This window comes from Choloepus didactylus, chromosome 7 (genome assembly GCF_015220235.1).
Source record: "Choloepus didactylus isolate mChoDid1 chromosome 7, mChoDid1.pri, whole genome shotgun sequence".
Taxonomy (NCBI): Eukaryota; Metazoa; Chordata; class Mammalia; order Pilosa; family Megalonychidae; genus Choloepus; species Choloepus didactylus.
The window spans coordinates 61,695,371-61,719,517 of NC_051313.1; the positions used below are offsets into that span (position 1 = coordinate 61,695,371).

Sequence of the window (24,147 nt, forward strand, 5' to 3'; positions counted from 1 at the left end):
GGGAGGTGACTCTGGTGGGATACTACCATGAAGGTGTGGCCCCACCCATTCGGGTGGGCCTTGATCAGTGGAGCCATATAAAACCTGCTGACTCAAAGAGACTGAACGGAGTGCAGCTGTGAGTGACGTTTTGAAGAGGAGCAAGCTTGCTAGAGAGGAACGTCCTGGGAGAAAGCCATTTTGAAACCAGAACTTTGGAGCAGACGCCAGCCACATGCCTTCCCAGCTAACAGAGGTTTTCCAGACGCCATTTGCCATCCTCCAGTGAAGGTACCTGATTACTGATGTGTTACCTTGGACACTTTATGGCCTTAAGACTGTAACTGTATAGCCAAATAAACCCCCTTTTTATAAAAGCCAGTCCATCTCTGGAGTTTTGCATTCCGCAGCATTAGCAAACTAGAACAGGCTGTATAAATTAAAATCTCAAAGATGGGCTAGTTAGTTCTCTTGAATAGGCTGTAACCTCTGTAGTACCCAGCCAATGGGGAAACAGGAGAGGGACTTGCACATTAGGAATAGGAGATTAAAAGATCGCCATCTTCTTCCTCTCGGGTGCCAGCCTACCACGTTTTTGGCTGTGTGTCCTTTCTTGTAAGATCATAAATAAATTCTTTTCTCCTCCAGAACCGAGTGAGCGTTTATTCCTTTACGTGTATTACTTACTTTTTAAAAAATTGTCTACTATATTTTAGGTGCTATTCTAAACACCGAGGAGACAGTGGTGAACAAAACACTTATGATCTCTATTACAGTGGTGCTTACATCTAAGAGGCAGATGTGGGGGGGTGGGTGGGAGGACAGAAAATAAAGAAGGGAACAAATAATTAAAAATGATAATGCCAGATCAGTAAAGGGTTTGAAATAAAATAAAGCTGGGAAGGGGTGGGGAGATGAAAGGGAGGTAATATCACCGCCACTGAGGAGGTAGCAATTGAGCTGAGACCTAAGTGATAAGACATAGTCATTTGTGGGAAATTTTGGAAAAAGCAAATCCAAGTTGGGAACTTCTTACCCATAAGTCCCTAGTACATAAGAACAGAAATACATTACATAGAAGCAGATCTCTCCTAACATTTGCAGGGCCTAAGGCAAGGGTACAAATGGAAGCCCACATATTATCTGTCTAAATGCTTATAAGTCAAGATAACAAACTAATATCCTCCTCTCTCGACAGTATGCCTTTATCAGAATTTGTTGGTATAAGCAAAGCTAGCCTCCAGCCACTGACATGTCCCTCTTGCATCTTACAATGGGCTCAAATCCTGCACTGCAAGGGATGTTATACACCTATATGTGGACACTGCCTGTCCAAACTCCATCTGTACACACACACAAAGAGCTACCCCTGGGCTAGCCCACAGGAGGACAGACCAGTGAAGTAGCTTTAGGGCTGTTGGGATGGATACTTTAGGGTCCTGAGTACCTGGAGCATGATCTCTTCATCCCATGAGGAGGGCATGCTATAGGAGAACCAGAGAAGGACATTTTTAAGTGTTAGGCTCAGAGCAGAGACCCCTCCTGCCCAGGCTTGGGGCAGTACTGCATATGAAAAATAAGCAGCATGTTTCCTTCCCCTCTGCAAATGTATCCAAGCCAAATCTCTACTCCTTCCAAGTTTATACCAGTCAGCAACCAAGCTATCTGGGAAAAAGAGAGCCTCCTAATGGCTGTGATGGAGAACTGTTTTCCCCTCAGGGGAGGATTAAAAAAAAGAAAAAGAAAAATTATTTAGCATTTAATTTCTATAAACCAGTCACTCTTTTAATCTGCATAAATACTTTTGATATAAGAAGTAGATAACTAAAGTTGAAAGCTTAAGTAATTTATTTAAGGTATGTGGCAGAACCAAGATAAGAACTCTAATCATCACAATTCCAAAATCTGGGCTTTGAAGATAAAGCACAGAAAGCCTGACTGTAATTTATATACCACCTTTCTTTAAAGCATAAATTTACTAAAAACATCTCAGAGAAAGGAAAATTAGATAACCAGAGAAACATAATAGCTTTTGTATGAAGATACCCTTCATACAAGGAGGAAGGGGAGGGGGAGAGAGAGGGGGAGGGGGAGGAGGAGGACAAAGGTCTGGCCTTTGTCCTCAGCTTCTGGGGGAGGGGGTGTGACATCTAAACCATCTAAACCTTTGGATTTCCCAAGTGATAGGAGTCTTTTATTCATGGTGGGTGTCTGGACCACACCTGGTAGTTTATGTTAATGAAGTGGCTCATGGTGAGCTCCTAGGGCCACCAGGCATCATCCCAACCTAAGGGGGGTGGGGGAGATGCTGCGGATTGAGTTCAACCACGTGGGTAATGATTCAATCATGCCTTCTTCAAACCTCAATAAAAACTCTGGACGTGGAAATCGGGTGAGCTTTCCTGGTTGGCCACATTCTGTCCATACTGACACACATAGCATCTGAGAAGAGTTAATACCATCCATGACTCTTCAGGGAAAGAATAACCAGAAGCTTTGCCTTTGGATCCTTCACAGACCCTGTTCCATACATCCCTTCCTTTGGCTGATGTCAATACATCCTTTCTCTGTTATAAATGTAACCATAAGTACTATAGGTTGCTGTGAGTTCTATGAGTATTTCTAGCGAAGTATCAAACCTGAGGGTAGATCTGAGAAATCCTGGACTTGTAGTTGGTACCAGAAGTGAGGTTGGTCTTGTGTGGACTCTTCCTTCTAACTTTGTACCAAATCTTAACTCTTTGCAGTTGTGGTCAGAAGCCTTGGGCAGACTTGGCAGTCTGGAGACCTGGGCCTTAACCTAGCAGTTTGGCTAATTCTAGGTAGTTAGAAATACCTCAATATCCAACAGCAGTTAGATAAACAACTCACCCAATATTCTGACTTCTCAGTTTCTGCTCTTCTCATTTCCAAAGACCAACCCCACCACCTCTCCCAATCATATCTCAGATCTTGCCCTCACTTAAAATTGTACCACCTCTGGAATCAAAAATTTGAACATGTCATTCTCTAATCACAATCCCAGATCTACCCAATTTATCCAGGAAACTTCAATCATAACTGTTATTCAACAACATGGCAACCTCTAACCCACTGATCCTTCCACCTATTCATAAGACTGTCCCATTATCTCTTCTTCCTGTCTTCAGGTTAGCTCTCATGGCTCTCTTGCCAAACCCTCTTACCCCTACATGCAGTCAATCACCAAGTCCTACCAATTCTATTTCCTCGGTATCTCTCAAAGATATCCATTTATCTATAACCCTTATGGCCACTATCCATGTTGTCCAAACCACTCTCACCTCTTACTACTACTGACACAGTCTTATAACTTTGGTACTTCCAACTTTTTCATGTCATGGTGCACATACTGAATATGTTTAAAACTTCAAATAGATTTTTTCAAATTTTAATAAGAATGTTAATAAGGTTTCTTCATTAATATAACTTTTTAATCTAAGGTTTACACTTGAAATGGTTACAGTAAACTCTTGATCTCTTCAAATCTTGATAGTCAACATTAAAGAGAAACTTTATTCACACAAGTAAATTAAAAAATGTTAAAGTACTTTTACAACTTTTCTAAAATTTGTGACAGTTGAAATCACATTTAAAGAATCTAACGTCTCCACCTCTACCTTAATCAGCAAATGTAATGTTGGAAATTTCTTGCACTAAGAATGGATTTTGAGATTTTGTGACCAGTTGAACATTTGTATATCAAGTATTTCAAAAACAAAGATGCAAATTTTACACACAGGCACCATCAGAGCAGTCACCTTGCAGCTAGTTTTGATTGGGGGCTACAAAGAACATTAGTTGCAAACACAAGTGTCAGATATTTCTGATGGAGCAGCACCCACCAGAAGCCCCTCTTTCAACTTTGCAAGCTCACCCTTACCAGCTACATTGTGGACACCCAGAACACAAACACTTCCAGCAGCTCCATGGGCCAGATACACTGGAACAAAGCTTCTCCTGGGATGCCAAAGACCTAGGATGAAGATGTGGGGAATAGAAAATAGAGAACAAACTCATGTATCAAAGAAACGCATGGATTTGGGGAACTGTTCTCCAGCAGTGCCAATGAAATGCTAAGGAATTGGCTATCCTCTGGGTACCCCATATTTGGATATAGTACAGCAGAATGGTATTTCTGAACTTTCTGAAAGAATGATCTTTCACTGGTTTGAGCTTGTAGGCAGCCCTTTCTAGGAATGGAGCTCAACCTGAGTCAATATATGAACAGTAAATATTTGTTAGTTGCATACCCAGCAACTATTCCCTGCTTTGCCTCTTCTAATAGTATGCAGATTTTTCATCTGGGTTACAGCTGCTCCTCCTCCTCTAAGCCTTTATGCGTCTATGAGCCCAGGATCTAAGCTAAACAAGATATTTGCATCTTCAAACCTCCCCTCTTTCACCCCTCTCTCAAGGGTACATTTGCCAAGGGATTTTGAAAAAGAAAGTCCCCTGATGTTCTGAGATCACTACTAAATGAGATGCTCTCTGTGGCTGTACTGGACAGTGCAGTATGTCATGTGAATAATGGAACTCCTAGAATATGTGTTCTCAATGGGGGTAATACCACCCTGAGAAAGTGAAAATTGGTTGTTGGAGAAAGAAAAAAATCTTACTCTTTTTCTGTGTAAAACCCAGATATGCACACAGCACATAAACACATATACAGTATGTCCGTGCTATTAAAATTCCATGGAGGGACATTAAGACAAAAATGTCTAAAAAGCCTCCTTGGAGGGGCAATGACATAAAGGTTGAGAACACTGTTCTAGAGCAAAGGCAAATACCACAAAAGGCAGAACAAAGAAATGGAAATTCAATTATTCATGCTATCATTAAGCCTATGAATCAAATGAAACCTGAAGTCTGACCTGGCTCTTGACTCTCCACTTAACTAAGCCAATAAATCCCTTTATTATTTAAGCCATTTGCCCTGGGTTTCCTGTTACTTATAACAAAAATCATACTAACTGATAAAATATGGAAACCTTTGCCTGATATATTATACACATCCACACAACAGGATAGTAAAATGGGGCTCTTTTAGTCTCAGTTTCTGCAAAGTCTCAATGAGCATAGGTGGCAGATATTACCATTTCTAAAATGAGCAAAGGAAGATGAGAATCCAATTTAGAACGTGTCAAAGATATGGTCAGAAAAAGGATTTTGAAACCATTGGCCCCCATCCCCTGAAGAGTATAAAGGGGTTAAAGTTGAAGACAAAGTTGGAAATTAGAGTAGTTTTCAGGGGGCTAATATGAAGATGGGTGGTGGAGGGTGCTCAAATTAGGAGAGAAAGACTTCAAGGAGATCATCTAACCAACTTGACATTTATTTCTGCGGATTTGTGACACAATGGACTGGTGACTGAAGACATGAAATTGTTATGTCCAGCTTCCATCCTTAACTCATGAAAGTTAAGGAGGTTAAAAGGAAATGCAGAGTCAAAATTGAAGTGAACTAAGATGAGCTCAGTTGCCCTCCTTCATTTCTCCAGATTCAAACTGTATTATTACATAGGATTCTTTGGTTCCAAGTGACAAAAATACAACTTGAATCAGCTTAAATGAAAAATGGGAATTTACTGGTTTACACAGCTAAATCACAAAATGGGAGATGTGGATCAAACCTTGGGGGTGACTGGAGCCAAAGCCATCAACGCTGCAGAAACTTCCCCTGTGTTTTATGTCTACTTCTTACCAGGTGTAAACTTCATTCTCTCCCAAACAGCCAGGCTTTGTTTACTCAGTGAAGAATATGGCTGACCTGCGCTTGGATTGTTAACTTCTTTAGAATCCCTCATTACCTCAGGGACTGGTTTAAAGTAACTGTAACAACTGTTTCCTTCTATATTCACTGAAGACAATAAATTTTGCGAGGTTTCTTTAGGACTGAAACTGAAAAATGAGCTTGGCCACAAAAACTCAGTCCACACCATGCCGACCTCTCTGCTGGCTGGTCAAAGAAGGGGGAGGGGAGCCATGACACAGTTCACCAAACAGAGACGAAACCGTAGCATTTATTTTTCCCGCTGGTTCTTAAAGGACCAACCGCAACAACATTCCGTCGTGCTCCACGCCACTTCCGTTCGCGCACTTTAATTATGTCAGCGCAAGAGCTCTCGCGGTATCATCCGGCTGCTGGGTCGCTGTAACGAAAATCTCGCGAAATCTGTTCAACAAGTCCAAGCTAGTCTCTCACCCCTCTGCCCCACCCGCAAACAGTTCCTTCCTTTCTCTTTACCAGTCCCCGAATTGTCCCCTCCCCTCCCTGCAGTCGCAACCCTCCCCCTATTTCCGATTTCAGACCGGAACCGGAAGTGTAGTGGGCGGGCCCGGTGGCGGAAAGAGCTCCGGAGCCGGAGCCGGGACACGGCCGAGGCTGCGGCCCCTGCCCCCGCCGCGGATCGCGGGGTGGCTGGGCTGCGCGGCTCCAGGCTGAAGGTCGGTCCAGAGGCGGGTGGGCGCGGGTCTCCTCCGGAGTGTCCGGGCGCCGCGAGGGATCATGTCTACAGCCTCCGCCGCCTCCTCCTCCTCTTCGTCTTCGGCCGGTGAGATGATCGAAACCCCCTTCCAGGTCCTCAACTTTGAAGAGATCGACTACAAGGAAATCGAGGTGGAAGAGGTGAGCGAAGACCGACAAAGAGGCACTGACCTGGGGCCGTCCCCGCCTCTGCCTGGTCCCGGCGCAAGGCGCCTCCCCGACCCGTTGGTTTCGGGGTCCCCGCAGGGTCCACCCAGGAGTCCCCAGAACTTGGCAGACACCGGGTGTGGGGGGACTCACTACACTCACCTGCTCCGAGGTAGTTTTCTTTTTTCGTCACTTCGGCATTCATACGTTTGTATTTGATAATCCTGTGCCCGAATTTGGGTCACCTCAATTTGTAGGATGAACTGGTGAGATGGTGTGGTCCACCAGTTCTTTTTTCTGTAAATAGTAAATTCAGAAAGACCGTAGCCATTTGTCTGCCTTAGTGCCTGGTACGTAGTGGGCGCTAAATAAATGTTTGCTAAATTAATAACTCACCAAGTCATTGTTTCCCAGGGTACCGAATGGTTCTGTTTCTCTATTTCCATAGAGCAGGACGCGTAATATCAAACATTCTGCTTTCAATTGAACTGGTTAAGATAAATTTCACCATTAGTAATATAGGCTGGTCTGTTATGAAGAAGGATACTTCAAGTAGCATATTCTGAAGAGATAACTAATGATCTCGGTGACAACTAAAATGTAAGACCAGTCTAGAAACCACTGTCAGAAAATCCGAATCCATTCCTTTTTCTACAATAATTTATTTTAGAAGGTATTCCAGGGTGCTTTTAATACATTGCTTCTTTTCAAATTCACAGATGGGCTATTGGTGATAAGGACTATAAATTTAGAAAAGATAGAACAATATGAATATACATTTTAAAGACACACTTTAAAACATGCTAAAAACTTTGAAATTGGAATCTTACCATTTTTAAATTTTTAAAGCACTTTGCATTACATACACCATAAAGAACACAGTATGTCCTACTGAAATGTTATAGGCTCAATAAAAGTTATCTCTACTTTGAAAATCTGAAATTCCTTTTAGGGTGCAGTAAGCTAAAAGTAGTAAGATAATTAATAGTCACTGAATAAATATATATTTTTCCTATTTGATTTTGGAAGAATATTGGATTAATGAATCATACATTTTTGTTGCAGAAAGTAATCTTAGACATCATTGAGACCAGCCTAATTTTTATTTTACAAGGAAGCATTGTAGGAACAACAGGGTCTTTGGAGTTAGAAGGTGCCGTATATCGAATATGCCACTTATTAGCTGTGTGGTTTGGAGCATAGTTTCCTAAACAACCCCTTTGAACTCTATAGTTACCCTAACTGTGAAATACAGGTAATAATTTTTATTTCACTTTGTCTGTATAACAGATCCTATTAGGCACTATATGCACAATACCTAACACAGTGCCTGAAACATGTTAATAGGAAACTGAGATTCAGAGAGGATTAGTGACCTGTGTTAGGGTCATGTGGCTAAAAGAAGATCCATATTTTGGGGAAAAAAAAGGGTGGGGGCTTTTTTTCTGTGTTTTTTTCTGTTGAGGCGATGATAAATTCCTTTTTCAGAAGTGATAGTTGATCCAGCTTTCATGACTAACATTCTTTCTTTTTTAAGAATAAAAATTCAGTGAGTCAGTGTACAAGAATTGCAGTTTTTAAATAAGCCTTTATGTCTACCCTGTGGCAAACTGCTATGCTTATAGACTACAAATTGTTATATAATAATAACTTGTACTTCGTGGTCTACCAATGCTTTCACAGTCTTAAGTTCATTTGATTTTTACAACAACAATTTGCACACCATTTTCTAAAGCTTTTGCTTTCTTGCTTCATGGAAGAATTGAAGTTAGTAAAAAGACATGTATCATTTTGCTGTTTTTCCCCCAAAGCTATTTCACTTTTGATTAGGTTTACATGTGTCCAGAGACCCTTCTTGCAGTTAAGATAATGTTTAAACCTTTGTTTGGTGGGCCTAGGATATTCCTGAGGAATAGACTTTGGTTTTTTTATTCAAAGTTCTTTCGAATATTATGCATTTAGTTTTATTGTGTTTGTTTTCATTTTCTACTACCCATTTCCACATTAAAGATTGAATTTGGACCTTTCTAATATTGAAACCATGACATAATTTCATCATATTCTTCTTTTGCATACATTGGTATGCATCATGAGCACTCAGTGTCTGTTTGTCAACTTAGATTTCACTTTTTAGGTCATCATCATGAATAACAGAACAGAACAGAGAAAGATAACCCAAAACAAAAAGTATTTTGCATTGCTTTCAGTATTTTATACAGTACAAGTATATTGCTTTCCAAATAAAGAAAATCGTATTCCATGTTTCTCAAATAACAGTATAATTGAATCAGCATTAAGTGAATATAATTAGAAACTATGTAATATATAATTCAACCATAGGCCAGATATGCATTTTGTAGAAGCATATTTCTAAGGTCATCAGCTGATTTTAATCCTTACATTCCTAATATTGTGATTATTACGAACATTTTGGCACTTCTTAAACTCAATTCTGGTAACAGATTGTGCATCTCAGCCTCAGAAATCTACTTAGGTACTTGTGGTCATTTACCACGCTGGTCGTAAATTTACCACCATTCTGGATCTGGGTATAAATAATGTTAGAATAAATTGTGAGATATGTACATTGTAGTCTAGGTTGCAAGTTATGGGAAAGGCAGTTTGGTATAGTGAAGTGTTGGGCTGGGTATTTAGAAAATTTAGATGCTATGCTGACTCTGCCACAATATATTTCTGTGACTTTGAGCAAGTCACGTTATTTTCTGGGCTTCTGTTTCTCAGGTAAAATGAGGGTTTGAACCAAGATCATTTAAGGTCTCTTTCAGTTCTAAAATGAAAACATTTATTGTTTCCAGTTTTTATGCTCTGTTTCCACGGTAAGCTTAGAACATTTTTGAGAACAGTAGTCATGATCTCCATGGAATGTCATTGGTAACCACCTAATCCTAGGTACCCAGGGCAAATGATATTCCCATTTTACAGATGTGGACATGTTGTCATAGAGTTTGATTTGCCAGAAGCCACGTACCTAAATAAATGATACAGCTAGGAATTAAATTTGGGATTTCTTCCTCCTTAAGTCAGTTGCTCACTCCACTGTATTTACAATGTTGTTGTAATTCTTTCTGAAGTACTCTGTAACCAAACCTTATTCTGGGAATAGGGAAACAAAATGCAGATTTCCTTTATAGTATTTGGTCTTCAACATGTAATGACCATTCTTTGTGTGCAGTACTTCTAAAGTAGTACAGAAGATGAATGGAAGAATCCTAGGATTTTGTCCTTTAAAATTTTGGACTTAACTATGAGTGAGACTAGAACAAACATGGAATAGTTCATAATTATATTTTCAGATTCAGTATGAATATAGTGTAAATTCAGTATGAATATAGTATCAATTGAGTATTTAAGTCATAATTTCAAAGGATGGTTAATCACAGGGGTTTCCATTGGGTGGGGAAGAGTTTTATTTTGGGGGGAGGTAGTTTTAAGCTAGATTTTGAATAAAAGCCTGAATAAAAATTTAAACTAGGTGAGCATCATAATTGGGACGGCACTAAGATGAATTAGTCTTTGCGAATTGTTCCTCTGCCTATAGTGCTATTCCCCCCAAATTCACATGGCTGTTTCCTTTTTCTTTATTCAAATCCTACCTCAAATCTCACCTTAGAGAAGCTTTCCCTGAACAATCTAGTCCCTTGTCGCTTTTATTATCCTCATAACACTTATCTAAATATTTGTTGAATAAGTAGATAATGTCATCACACCTAATCATGAGAATTTATTGCCCATATGGTTGTATCATACTACCGATGATAAACAGAGGTTATGTTATGTGATTTGGTTAGGGCAGCATTTAAACTAGAATCAAGATGTGATTCTCATTCCAATGTTGATTCCATTACACTCCATTATATTTAGCATATGCGTTTATTTAGCAGAGGTAAAATATGCTGGAAAGGGCCAGGTGCTGTGCTAAAATATTAGAGGACCCTTTCTAAGTGCTAAAAAGACTCTGCTTTGCATGATTGCTTTTTAAAAAGAAGACCCCTAAGAGTACAGTATTGAGCACATTTAACCATTGTGGTCTTAAGCTTCATTAAAGAGACATGCAAAGGTTTTGAGTTGGAGGCTAAAATAAACTAGGAAGGAGAGATATAGATAAGAACTTTGGCAGTGATCTATATTTTATATACTTAATGGTATAAATATATGACCAACTTATAATAGAGAATAGACTAATTTATAGTGGTCTGAATAATCTGAATCTATAGATTTGTTAGTCAAGATTTATTATGGATATTCAGAATTATCAATAAACTTAAGGGTGAAACTTAAGAAATCTGAAATGGTTATTATAGTGAAGTGGTGGCCACAGAGATGATTTTGTGTTGTAGTTGTATAGCTTAAAAGATAACACAAACATGATTTAAAGAAAAATCAGTTAAACAGGTCTTATGGCAAGCTTTAAGAGAATATAAAATAAATTCAAAAGGAAGTTCGAATGATCAAAGCTTAACTTTTATGTTATCAAGTCTGTATTGTCAGCATATGGCAGTTCCACTCTGCCATGGTTTATTAATAGATATTGAAGTTCTCACATAGTTGGAGGCCCCAACTCCTACTAATAAATATAAGATCTATGCTTGTTCTATCATGTTCCAAATTTCTAGCCAGAAGGATGGCAGCATAGCCAGGATCCATTCACATAGTTCACAGAACAGGGCCAAGCCAAACTGACAGCTATAGTCATTGTACTAAAAATAACATGAATTGGGGACAATTAAGAATTATTTCATAACAAATCGAGAGCACGAGGGTATACATTATTTTCTATTTGGTTTAGTTGAGTATTTTGTATATATATATATATTTTTTAGTAACCTGACTTGGATGAAGTAATGGAGAGGGCTTCCATCCTAAAGTAATTGGTTTTTAAGGGAATTGTTTTCTTTTTTAAAAACACATGCAAAAGGAAAAGTTTGATTTTGGTTTTTGTGCCATTCGATACTGATTTCATGGAAATATTCTACATACCATCCCACATATTTTTCTATTATATTTTTTAGTTAAAAAATTAAATTTAAATCTGTTTTACTGTGTAAGAGGCTAAAGTTTTAGACCCAAAATCAAGAAGACTAAACCATTTGGTAGAAAATAATGCTAAAATGATAGGGGAAACTTGCGTATCGTAAGAGAACTAATCTAAAAACATTTTAATTTAGAAAATACTCATAAATTTAAATGAAACTATTTTGTAAATTGGCTTTTTTTTCCCTTTTAAAACCAACATCTCCTTTAAGTTCCTTTGTTCTTCCATTTTTACAGTTCAGGGATTGTGAAGAGTATCTGGAATATTTGTTTCTGGATTCACCATTTTGGGTGGGTGTGTTTAATAAGGAAAAGGGATACTTATAGCTTGGATGTGTGCCCTTTTTTTTTTTAACTGAAAATTGATCTTTAGGGATGTTAATGATAATGTGTTGAAGAAGCTAATTAGACAGTTCCACTATGAATACAGTCCAAAAAGTGTATTTTATTTATGAACCTGAATTAGAAATATTAAGTAAAAGTGACTTTTCTTTCAATGTTTCACAATTATTAGGTTTTTCATTGTTTTCTTTAGTTGCCAGTATGTCTCAATTTGCCAGTTTACATTGTTCTTTTCTACTGATTTACCTTACCATGTGTCAAAAAAAACATTGGGTTTCTTTCTGTAGCTTGTAACACTGGGTTTATTCATCTGGTAACATATATAATCCCCTAGTTACTTCCTTCTGATCTTCTCTACCATTTTAAATTCTTGATTAATGCAACAAAGAATTTTGTTACCAAGCTATTTGTATTTGAAACATTTTCTTAAAAGTATATATATATTTTAAAATCCACACACGAGTAATATTTTCCAGAGTGTTGTCTTACACTATCAGCCTAAGAGAAGTAGAAGGCAGACAATAATGTATTTTCTTAGCCAGTAAGTCTATAAGGCAGTGGTCTCCAGATTTTTTTTTGATCATCTATCTCCCAGCAGTAAAACACTTCTGTTTTGTATACACATAGTTTGAGGTTTGTTTGGTATGTATATTTGCACGTGCACAATGTTATTTACATTATAAAACATATACAAAAGTAGATATTTTTAAACAATTACAAGGTAAAGTAAAAATGAGCTAAACTTAAGTTGTGGCTCCATACTGTCATTTGATTTTGGCTCAAGGTGCAGGAAACATTTAGGGAAAGGTTCATTGTTAACAACAGTAAATGTAAAACCATATTTTGAATTGTCTTTCTTGATAATTTTGAGTTTTCAGGTCAACATCTTAGATTGAATTAGCTTGTTTCACTCAAAATGTGGCTCCTGACAGAGTAATGCTGGGAGTAGAAGAGTCAACTTGCCATCTTCTTGTTCACTTGTTCTTGAATTATTACTACTACCTTCAGTAGATAGTTCCTTCCTAAAAATCTTTTTCATGCTCCTTTCCCTTATGTGAGGATTTGCTTTCATTAAAATGAAATAATATGATCTGTAAATCTACTTAACCAAGGTCAAATAAGCTGCAATATGCTGCAAGTAGGGACAGATGATGGGATCAGTATTTGACATGTTGGACATGAGATGCCTGCAGAAAACAGGCAATGGTTCCAAGGTGGAATTGCCCAAAGGCAGTTTTAAATATATCTGAGCTGGGGATAAAGTCCTGGATCAGAGTAAGATTTGAGAGTGTGAAGGCATGAGATTAGATATTAGACAGGGAAAGAAGAGGACCAATGAAAGAACCCCTAGAAAACATCGACCTCTAAGGTTTGGGCTGAGGAAGAAGAGCCAGTGAAGGAGGCTTGGATGGAATTGTTTTGTAATTAATCCTCTGTTGATAACATTGGGGTTGTTTCTAATTTTTTGTTACTGTAAACTGATGTGAACAGTGTTTTTCAAAACCGATTTTTGCTGACAATAAAAATCTGACCCAGTAGAATTGCTGGGTCAGAATGAATGCACATTTTTAAGACATACCTTGATACAAAATGCCAAATTACACTGGAATTTTAAATTTTCATTAATCTCATTGGGAAACCGAATGTTGTTATTTTAATTGTCATTTATTTGATTATAGAGAGTCCTTGTCTTTTCATATGCCTATTGGCCATTTGTATTTCCTATATGAATAGTCTTTTTTGCTTTCTTCTGTTTTGGGGGGTGGATTATTGTTTTATTAGAGCTCTATATGCAGTAACTCTACATTTTGAAAATATTTTTTACTGCTTGTCATTTGGATTTGAGATACGGATTTCATAGAAAGGTGTTAGATTTTTGTATAATTAAATCTGAACACTTTTTCCTTTAACTTTCTGTCTGTTGTATAGGATTAGAAAGTCTACTCCTACTCCTGATCGTAAGTCACCAGTATCTTGAATTTTCAGTTTTAATTAGTGAGTTTAAATAATTCACTTGAAATTTGTTAGTGCAAGGTAAAGAAGTAATTTTTTGTTTTGCTTTTCCTCCAATAGTCATTTACATCTTTTCTTAAATAAATAATTCTTCTGTTGCCCTCTGCTTTGAAATGACTCTAGGTTGAGCTGGGTGGTTCTTCAGCTCTACGTCGTGTCAATGGGACTTCAATCACCTGGGGCTCAGGTGGGCTGGTGCATCCAATGTTCTTACTAATGTTTGGCAAAGTGGCACTGACTGTCTGTTGTGGGCTCACTGAAGCTCTCAACCAGACACTCAGTTCTTCTTGTGGTCTTCCCATGGTGATTAGGCTTCTTACAGTGCAGTGGCTGGGTTCCAAGAGGAGTAAGGCATAAGCTGCTAGACCTCTTGGCCTGGTTTTGAAGGTCCCAAAACATCACTTCTACTGCAGTCTTGATCAAGCAGCCACAGGCAACTTTGATTCAAAGGAAGGAAGAATAAGCTCCGCTTCCCAGTGGGGGAATAGCATGCACAGACAGGGTGGGAAAGAATTGATAGCAGCCATCTTTGGATACTTGTCTACCATAAGTCCTTTATGACCTCTGCTGACCCTAAATTACTTGTATTTCTTAAAGGAGATTAGGCCTTTTTAAAAACCGTTTCTAAACAGTTGAAAATCTAATTTGAATGTAACATTTTGAAAAGATACTTGGTAGTTTTATCATACTTGCTACTTCTGACTAGCATTTTCTAAGGCTTCCTATGTAAGAGGCTGTGTGTATCTTTTCATTAAAACAGGCCCTACTAGGACCTCTATCTTTTTGGCACCAGAGGACATATCTGACAGCTAACTCTGATTTACTAGTTACATGATCTTGGGTAGATAACCTCTTGGAGCCTTAGTTTTCTCCTCTATAAGATGGGGAATAAAAAAAACAAAACAACAAAAAAAAAAACTGCTACATATTCACCAGATTGTGATGAGATTTAAACTTTTATCATATTTGTAAGCATGCTTTATAAGTTGTAAAATATTGTTAAACAAATGTAAGATGGTATTATTTTTATAGTACATACAAATAATAAAAATTGCACTTCTTTAACATGTTGTTTCATGAAGGCAGTTGGGGGTGGGGGGAGTGAGGAGTATATTGGAATGCCCTGGAGCTTTTTTCATTCTATATAGTACTTTCTGGAACCCTAATTCCCATTCAGACATGTTCTCTTAAGGAGGTTGTATCAGAATTGGGGTGGGGGAGGGACAAAACTTTCCTATCAATATATCTATCATCTTCCCAATCCCGAATAAATAGATGCTTATGCACATTTATTTTTATTTATTCATGTAATTCTGTGTGTATTTCTGTATTTGTTTTTGGAGGTGGTTCAGAAAAATAACTTCATTTTCCTGTAACTCATTGCATCTTGCCTACGATTCCTCAAAAGCGCTTAATCTTGCCACATCAAGGATAACTTGATTAATTCCACTGTTGTATAACTTATCTGTCTCTTTCAGGTTATTTTTTATTCAGTAAATTCAAGATTTGAAGTTACTTCAAAGTTCAGTTTTCCCTCACAAGGATTTTCCTTTTCCCTTCTTCCTGGCAAGACGGTGTCTGAGTGCTATGGAAAACTTCCATAAATGACATCAACAGCAGGGGAGGGCTCTTTGGCCTATGTGATGGCTTCCCTTGAAATGTCTCATCTTATTATTATTAATATGTTTTTAATACATTTAATCTTTTTAATGTATTGGCCTAATACAGAGGTTCTCATCAGTCTCACCTGGAAGGCTGGTTAAAACACAGATCGCAGGACCCCACAGCTAGACTCTGTAATTCAGGGTTGGAGTTCCCAGGTGATGCTGATGTTTCTGACCCAGGGACTACACTTTGAGAACTACCAGCTTAATGCTTTTGCCGCTGTTTTATCTGCTTTCTTCCTGAAATGCTTTTTTTTCTTGGCTTGTGTGACACTCATGCTTTGCCTGCTATCTTAATGACCATTCCTTCTCAGTCATTGCTAGTTCTTTCTTTTCTGTTTGTGCTCTAAATGTTGAAATGCTTCAGAGTTCAGTTCTGGGACACCAGTATCTACATATTATTTTTTGGGAACTTCATCCAATCAACTTACTAGAAATACTGACTATATGCCTGTGACTCCCAAATCTGTAATTGGAGACCTGCCTGACTTCTCACTGGACCTCCAGACTCATCTCTACTTAAATATCTAATATGCATCTTCATATGATTAAAATGGAGCTCTGTGTTTCATTGAGAAAAAAAAAATCTGCCTGCTCTCTTCTTTCTTATCATTCAATAAACTGTTACCCAATCTAAACATTATCCTTGATTTCCTCACCACCCATTCTTCCTGCATGCAGATCATCTGCAAGCCCTTTTGACTCTACTTCTACAACTTATTCCGAGTCTGCCCATATTTCTGCACTATCGTCAATCTTGTTCCACAGCTATTATCCCTTGCTTGGGCAGCCCTAATAGTCTCTTAACTGGTCTCTTAACTGGTCTCTCTATTTATATACTCTAGTCCTCCTACAATCCACTCTTCACATAAGAGTTTTTGTTTTTGTTATTGTTTTAAATAAAAATTACATCACATCTTTCCTTCCTTAAAGTCCTCCAATTGCTTCCCATTGCATTGCATTTAGACTGAAAGCCAAATTCCTTTTTGTGTGTAGAGCTCTATGGGATCTGGCCACTGCCTGTCTCTCCAACCTTATCTTCCTTCACTCTTCCCTCCTCCCACTGTGCATCACACTTAATCACTCCAAGCATTTCTCTAAGTCATCACTAAAGTGTCACCTTTCTCAGTGAGGCCTTGCCTGACCACCCCATCTAAAATTTGGGGGGTAGGGGGAGATGAGGAAGTCCCCACAGGATGGAGAATACATACACAATTATGTCCCTTTTCTTCTTAGCACACTATCATTTTCTAAAAAGTATATTTTTCTTACATATCTTCTTATTTATTTGTCTCTCTCCACAAGAAAATAATAGTGAGAGCAGGATTTTGGTCTATTTTGTTCACTGCTATATTTCCAGTGCCTAGAACAGTGCCTAGCCTGTAGTTAGGGTTCAAATATTTTTGAATAAGGAAATGAATTCTTTTCTCTTAGAGTCTTTACATTAGTTGCTTCTTCTCCCTGATCTTTGGTTGGTTCCTTCTGTCATTCAAATATCAGATTAGATACCTCCTCAGATGACCTTCCCATACTACCAGCCTGAAGTTGTTACTTATCTCTTCATCATATCCTATTTTTGCTCACCACAGTGATTTTTTACAATCTGATATTTTTCTTATTCATCTTTTGGTCTATCTGTGGATTGACTTTTCTGCCCACCACCACCACCATCACCACCAAAAGCACATTTAATATACTTTGTTTTATTTACTGCTTTATCTCTGATATTCCAAACAGTAGCTGTATATCATAGGCACTCAGAAATATTGGTTTAAGGAGTAAATAAATGAAGTTTATCATTCTCTTGGCATAAGCCTCACTTACACACCTTGAAGGCAAAGAGACCTTATCCATCTTTCCCTGCTTGCTGACTAGACCCTTCCCTTGGCTTTCCTTGATGCTCTGAAACTCAGCTGTGCATTTCATTCAGCCCTCCCCACCCCCACACCTCTGTATTTGGGCAGTCTGCCATCCCTCAGCCTCTGGTAAGTAGAAAGCTCAGAGTCAGCCATCTTCTCATCACTAGGTGGCACTTGTGCATCATAAACAGTCATACACAATTTTTGTGACATGCGTGATCTACAAATATAGATAATATTTGGAATCTCTCCATGGACAGTTGAGAATCAATACCTGAGAATAGGAAAATGAAACAAGGAGAGAACACTAAGTACCACTTGCTTTGATGTATTTGTAAATACGTAGTTGAAGAATATATTCCAAATTACCTCGTAATCTATTTCATAGTTAATAGTAATATAAATAGATAGGCTGGTCTCCATACATAATTCTTCTTAGCCTGATGTCATCATGAAATGAAATTTGTTTTAGGACCTGTTTGCTAATTCACCTTGGTTTATTGTGGCAGAAATGAGCACTGCAGCTGATACCATAATTCATAGTCAGCTCCTAGCACTTACTGTTCTCTTATAGTATTTAAGGAAAGGCCTGGCTTTAACCGATGATCATGATAAGATATTCACTGAGGAAAATGTGATCATCTCCTTTTTACTGTTGAGAAAACTGAAGCTCAAAGATGTTAACTTAAGAGCTAATAGGTAGACAGAGCCTACATTCCAACTGACATCTATCAGATTTTCAGGTTCCAGAGCCTTGGTGTGCCCTTTCTGGTATCCCTAATGCTGCCAGGTTTAACCAATACCCATTCATGATAAAGTATCTGGTTGACAGTTGCAAATGACTGATGTTCTTTCCTTTTCTCATGGGTGGTGTGAAGGTGAGCAGAAGCCTAACATCAGGAGGACCCTGAACACCCATATCTAAGAAGAGTGAAAGGGAAAATCACCAAAGGAAAGACCAGCTACTAGAGATTTTGGCCTACGTGGCTGTTTTGCCTCCAGGCAGCCCAGTTTCCTTTAAGCCAAGGAAAGACAAGCTGAATATAGAAGTATGTTTTAGGTCATTACATACTCTAGGCTTATGTAAATACTCTCTGCTGTGTGGTCTTGGGCTTGTTGCAACTGTGTGACTCATTTTCCTCACCTTGAAAATGGGGGAGGGGGCTTCCGGCACACTCTTCTCAGGCGGTAGAGAGCGCACGTCGCGGGGGAATCTTAGCGAGCTCCCCTTCTTTTGGGACTTGTGTTGCCCTGTGTGACTGGAAATGGGATGGAGCAAGAAGCCAAGCCTAAGGGGCAGCCATAAGCCCTCTGATGGAGGTTCCGATGCTTTTGGCGCCTGAAGCCTGTTTCTCCGGACCTAGTGCGTTCTAGTATCCCAGTGACCTGGGCGGCACGAGTGAAACGGCTGCCGAGTCCCAGCGCATCGGGCTTCCGCGCGCCCCATGAACGGGTACGGGATTGTCAAGAGACCCAAGCTCCAGGCGCGCAAAACCCCGCATGGCAAATGTGCCATACCAACATATTTGTATCTACTGATAGTGCTGTAAGCACCTCACTGATTTCCTGCTTCGGAACAAAAGACCCTGGTTAGACCAAAGTTGTTGCTTTTGATGTTGTTACAGTCTGTTGGTGCACAAAAAGACACGTAATGAAAGAAGTTATGTTTTATCTTGGCCAGTATATTACGGCTAAAGGATTATATGATAAGCAATAACAATATATTGTGTATTGTTCAAATGATCGTCTGGGGAATTTGGAGTGTCAAGCTTCTCTGTGAAAGAAAACAGGAAAATATATACTGTGATCTACAGAAACTTGGTAGTGGTCGATCAGCAGGAACCATCAGATTCAGGCACATCAGTAAGTGAAAACTGGTGTCACCTTGAAGATGACAGTGAGCAAAAGGACCCTGTGCAAGAGCTGCAGGAAGAAAAACCTTCATCCTCAAATTTGATTTCTAAACTAACTGCCTCATCTAGGAGAGCAGTTAGTGAGAAAGAAGAAAATTCAGATGAACTAGCTGGTGAATGACAAAGAAAGGGTCACAAATCTGATAGCATTTCCCTTCCTTTGATGAAAGCCTTGATCTGTGTGTAGTAAGGGAGATATGCTGTGAAAGAAGCAGTAGCAGTGAATCAACAGAGCCTCCATCAAATCCAGATCTTGATGCTGATATAAGTGATTGGCTAGATCAGGAATCAGTTTCAGATCAATTCAGTGTAGAATTTCAAGTTGAATCTCTCGATTCAGAGGATTGTAGCCTTAGTGAGGAAGGACAAGAACTCTCAGGTGAAGATGATGAGGTGTATCAAGTTACTGTATATCAGGCAGGGGAGAGTGATACAGATTCATTTGAAGAAGATCCTGTGTGAAAGAAGGGAGCCCACTCCGTCCTCTGTGTTCCTGCAAAAGAAAGTTTTATTCTACTCATTTCTACACGTTTTTATAGCATATAAGGTATGTTTACATGTCTTTAATCTTAAGGGACAATTTCTTTGGGGCTAGACAGGAGACAGGAGCACGGAAGGAGCCCAGCAAGGAGCCCTTATCTAAACTGCAGCCTGCCTTCAGACATGCAAAGTTTTTGGCTTTTTCCCAGCCTGGTGCCCACCTTCAGGCTTCCAGAGTTTGGGAGCAGCCTCCCTGTGTAAGTTATCCAGCCAGGGATCTTTCCATGTCTCCACAATCCTGAAATTTCCTTAGCTTATACGATTGGAAATGTACTTCATGCAATGAAATGAATCTTCCCCTTCCACTGCATTTCAGCAGATGTTAGGCCTGCCATTCATGAGAATTGGCTTCCTGAGGATAAAGGAAAGGATGAAGGGAAAATATCTGAGCAAGCCTAACTAGAAAACTTAACACATGTAGAAAAGGGCTTTTATGTTCCTGATTGCAAAAAAATGACAATGTCTCTAAAGAGTCTTGTGTTGAGGAAAATGATAAAATCACTCAAGCCTCCCAATCCCAAGAAAGTGGGATTCTCAGCCATCAGCTTCTGGTAGCAACATTTATAGCAGTCAAGAAGATGTCAGAGAGTTTGAGAAGAAAGAACTACAAGATGAAGAAGAAAGTGTAGAATCCAGTTTTCCCCTAATGCCATTGAACCTGTGTGATTTGCCAAGGTAGATCTAAAAATAGTTGCATTGTCCATGGCAAAACAGAACATCTTATGGCATGTTTTAGATGTGCAAAGAAGCTAAAAAAAAAAAAAAAAAAAAAATGAAATAAGCCCTGGCCAGTATGTAGGCAACCAATTCAAATGATTGTGCTTATTTCCCCTGGAAGACTTGTCTATAAAAGTAGAATTACAGATTTCTAACCATATAACCCTAAATGTTTAGACAGTTATTTTGGCAATGTGAAATTTATTTTTATTTTTTTACGTATATCAAAGTGAGAAAGTCCATGTAGATTTCTCAGTCCATGTAGATGTCTTCTCTTTAGTCTGATTTATCTACTTAGGGAGGACGTGGGGGATACTGAATATTCACTTCCTTTTAGAAAAATTTCACTTCTGTTTGTATTTTATATTTGGGTTTTAATGTAATTTGAATTAGATATATAGTTCATTCTTTACTCCTACCCCCCATATTTTAAATAATTTCCACTTCCTCTTAAATAAGAACTGATTTTAAAAAAAAAAAATACATAAATAGGACATTTAAATGTAATTTAATTAGTACCTTCTTGTAAGGAGATAAAGTTTGTGTGAACAAATTAATATTTAAATTTTAGGTACTCTTACACCTTTTGATCCTTAGTTTTTCTGCTTTTTCAGAGCCTCTTAAAATACTCTACAGGTGAAAAAGAAATTGATGGTTACATTTGGTGCTATAGAAGCAGAAATGAACCACCTACTCTCCAGCCTCCTTGGTATAATAAGGGATAGATGGTGATGATATTGTCCAATGAGAAGTCTTTGAGAACAGCCATCATTTACCCACAAGACAACTTTTTTTGAAGCTCCATAGTAGAATGTGGAATTGTCCTGTTGGAGGATGGGGGGGGGGGTCCAACTTGATACATGATATCAGGATTTAGTGGGAATCGATTGTTTCTCTTAAATGAAAGATAATTTAAAACACTCTGAAGTACTTCTTGGGATGGGGTACACCGTCCCTTTTAGTTGCCTAGGTTTCAGACCTTTGCTTAAGGCCAGTTTTAGAAACCAGTGAATTCAGAAAGATTTTTCAGATTGCTGGAAAGATCAGCTTTTCTCTAAATTATCCAGAAATTATGCATCACTTCCCTTCAAGAATGGCAGGGTCATAGACTTCTAAAACATCTCTCGAACTCTGTAGATTAATTTATTGATTTATATTTACATACAGACTTCAGCAAAATCATATGACCAAATCTTTAGACAAGTAGAATTGAGTTTTTCTCCTAGGTATGACAGGTTGAGGAAAATAAAATCAACTGAACTCTGAGTTTAGAATAAAACTAAGGGAAAATTTTACATAGCAACTTTGTGTGTCTGTTACTAGCACTAGATTGTTATAGACAGACTTCAGAAAAACAACATGCACACACAACTTACGTATGTATACATATATAAGTAGGAAACACATGGCTGAAGGTATTAATACTTGAGCCAGAGTTATTCACTAATACAGTGAAGCTTAATTAATTTGGAATTTATGATACTTCAACTAGAACTAATGAGTATATCCTTTCTAAGGAGAGTTAGTAGTACATGAAAGATAATTTGTACATTACATTAAAGATGAACAGACATTAAAGATAATTTAATGTACATTCAGTATATGTATGCATTTTATGCTATTTATAAAACATCTGTGCAAATGGAATCTCACTCCAAATGCCTATTACCAATGTAGTCTTGATTGTCTAAATTTTTAGTCTTAGTATCCATATTTATTGATTTACAGATAAACAATTTATTAAATGATTAATAAAATAAATAAAGTGGGGAGGATTAAATGTATTAATACACGAGAAGTGCATAGAATGGTGCCTGGCACATGATGCATATTTAATAAATGTTAGCCGTTTTAGTAGCTTTATACATTAAGCAGGATAAGAAATGTCTGCAGTGATTTGTGTGATTTATGCAGCGAAATCTAGGATGACTATACATCTTAGTTTACCACTACTGTCCTGGCATAGTTATTGTTAGCACCCTTCTTACTCTCCAAAGTGTCCCAAATTAAACAGTAAATTGTTTGATGCCCTACCTGTAGACAGCTTTGTTATGAAAGAGTTTTGTGACGAGTTATTTGTTCATGTAAATTTGTCCACAGTGAAGACTCCTCCAAGGGAAGATATAATTGCTACTTTCTGATTTAGGAAAGGCTTTATGTGTTACAAATTAGAATCACTAACATCCTGGCATTAGACTGCCTGACATCAAACCTCTTTCTACCACTTACTAGCTATGGGGCCTTGAGCAGGTTAGTTTACTTCTTTAAACCTAAGTGCTTGTCCGTAAATGGGGGTGGTATCAGTACCTGCCTCCAAAGGTTGTAAATCAGGTAATGTGTGTACTTAGTCAAGTACCTGCTTCATAGAAAGTACATTAAAAAAAAAAAATTGCCTAGTTAAAAAAAAAAGTACATAATAAATGAGAGCTATATAGATGTTCCTGTTTGCTAATGGTGCCCTTATGTAAAACACCAGAAATGGATTAGCTTTTATAAAGGGGGTTTTTTGGTTACAAAGTTACAGTCTTAAGCCCATAAAAGTGTCCAAGTAAAGGCATCAAAAATAGGGTACCTTCACTGGAGAAAGGCAGATGGTGTTCAGAAAACCTGTTAGCTCGGAAGGCGGATGGCTGGCATCTGCTTGTTCCCAGATTGTGTTTCAAAATGGCTTTCTCCCAGGACGTTTCTCTCTAGGCATCTGGGGGGTGTTCTCTTAGTTTCTCCCAAACTCTGGACTAGCGAAGTCTGCTTTCAAGGGCCAACTCCAAAATATCTCTCTTGGCTGCAGCCGCTCTGCAGTCCTTCTGTTTGTGAGCTTTTATAGGGCTCCAGTAAACTAATCAAGACTCAGGTTGAAGGGACAGGGCCACACCTCCATGAAAATAACCTAATCAAAGTTATTACACACAGTTGGGTGGGTTACATCTCCATAGAAACAATCAAGGGATTCTAACCTAATCAACACTAATATGTCTGTCCCCACAAGATTGCATAAAAGAACATGGCATTTTGGGGGACATGATACATCCAAACCAGCACATTAGGGAAGTAGATTTTTCACTTAAGAAAAGGCTTGACAAAGAGTACTTAGATGTAGTACCACGGTTCTCTAGGAAACAGATTCGGATATATGAATATATATTATATAAATATGTGCCTTTGTATAATATGTGTATATGCATTTCTTTTTATGCATATACATACATGTAATATTTATTATGTATGTTGTATGTGATTTATTTAAGGATATAATCCACGTGGCTTTGGGGGCTGGCAAGTCTAAAATCTGGAGGGCAGGCCTGCAGACTGGAAACACGGCAGGAGTTGACTTGCAGTTTTGAGACCGAATTTCTTCTCTGGAAAACCTCAGTTCTTGCTCTTAATTTGATGAGATCCACCCACATTATCAAAGGTTAT

General features: G+C 38.3%; 2 protein-coding genes across 3 annotated transcripts in view; both read left to right on the forward strand.

The window, feature by feature from the left end:
- Window positions 1–6,504: 6,504 nt before the first annotated feature.
- MAP3K7 (mitogen-activated protein kinase kinase kinase 7) overlaps window positions 6,505–24,147 on the forward strand; it is an 86,635-nt gene continuing 68,992 nt past the window's right edge. For both annotated transcript variants that reach the window (XM_037842639.1, XM_037842640.1), the window contains exon 1: window positions 6,505–6,624. In XM_037842639.1, the coding sequence (XP_037698567.1) occupies window positions 6,505–6,624 (120 nt within the window). The remainder of the gene's footprint in view (window positions 6,625–24,147) is intronic.
- On the forward strand, window positions 17,714–20,689 carry LOC119539262 (E3 ubiquitin-protein ligase Mdm2-like). Its single transcript, XM_037842641.1, is given in 5 exon segments — window positions 17,714–19,124; window positions 19,126–19,208; window positions 19,683–19,929; window positions 20,013–20,020; window positions 20,267–20,689. Coding segments are annotated over 5 exon segments (468 nt in total). The 5' UTR covers window positions 17,714–19,067; the 3' UTR covers window positions 20,340–20,689.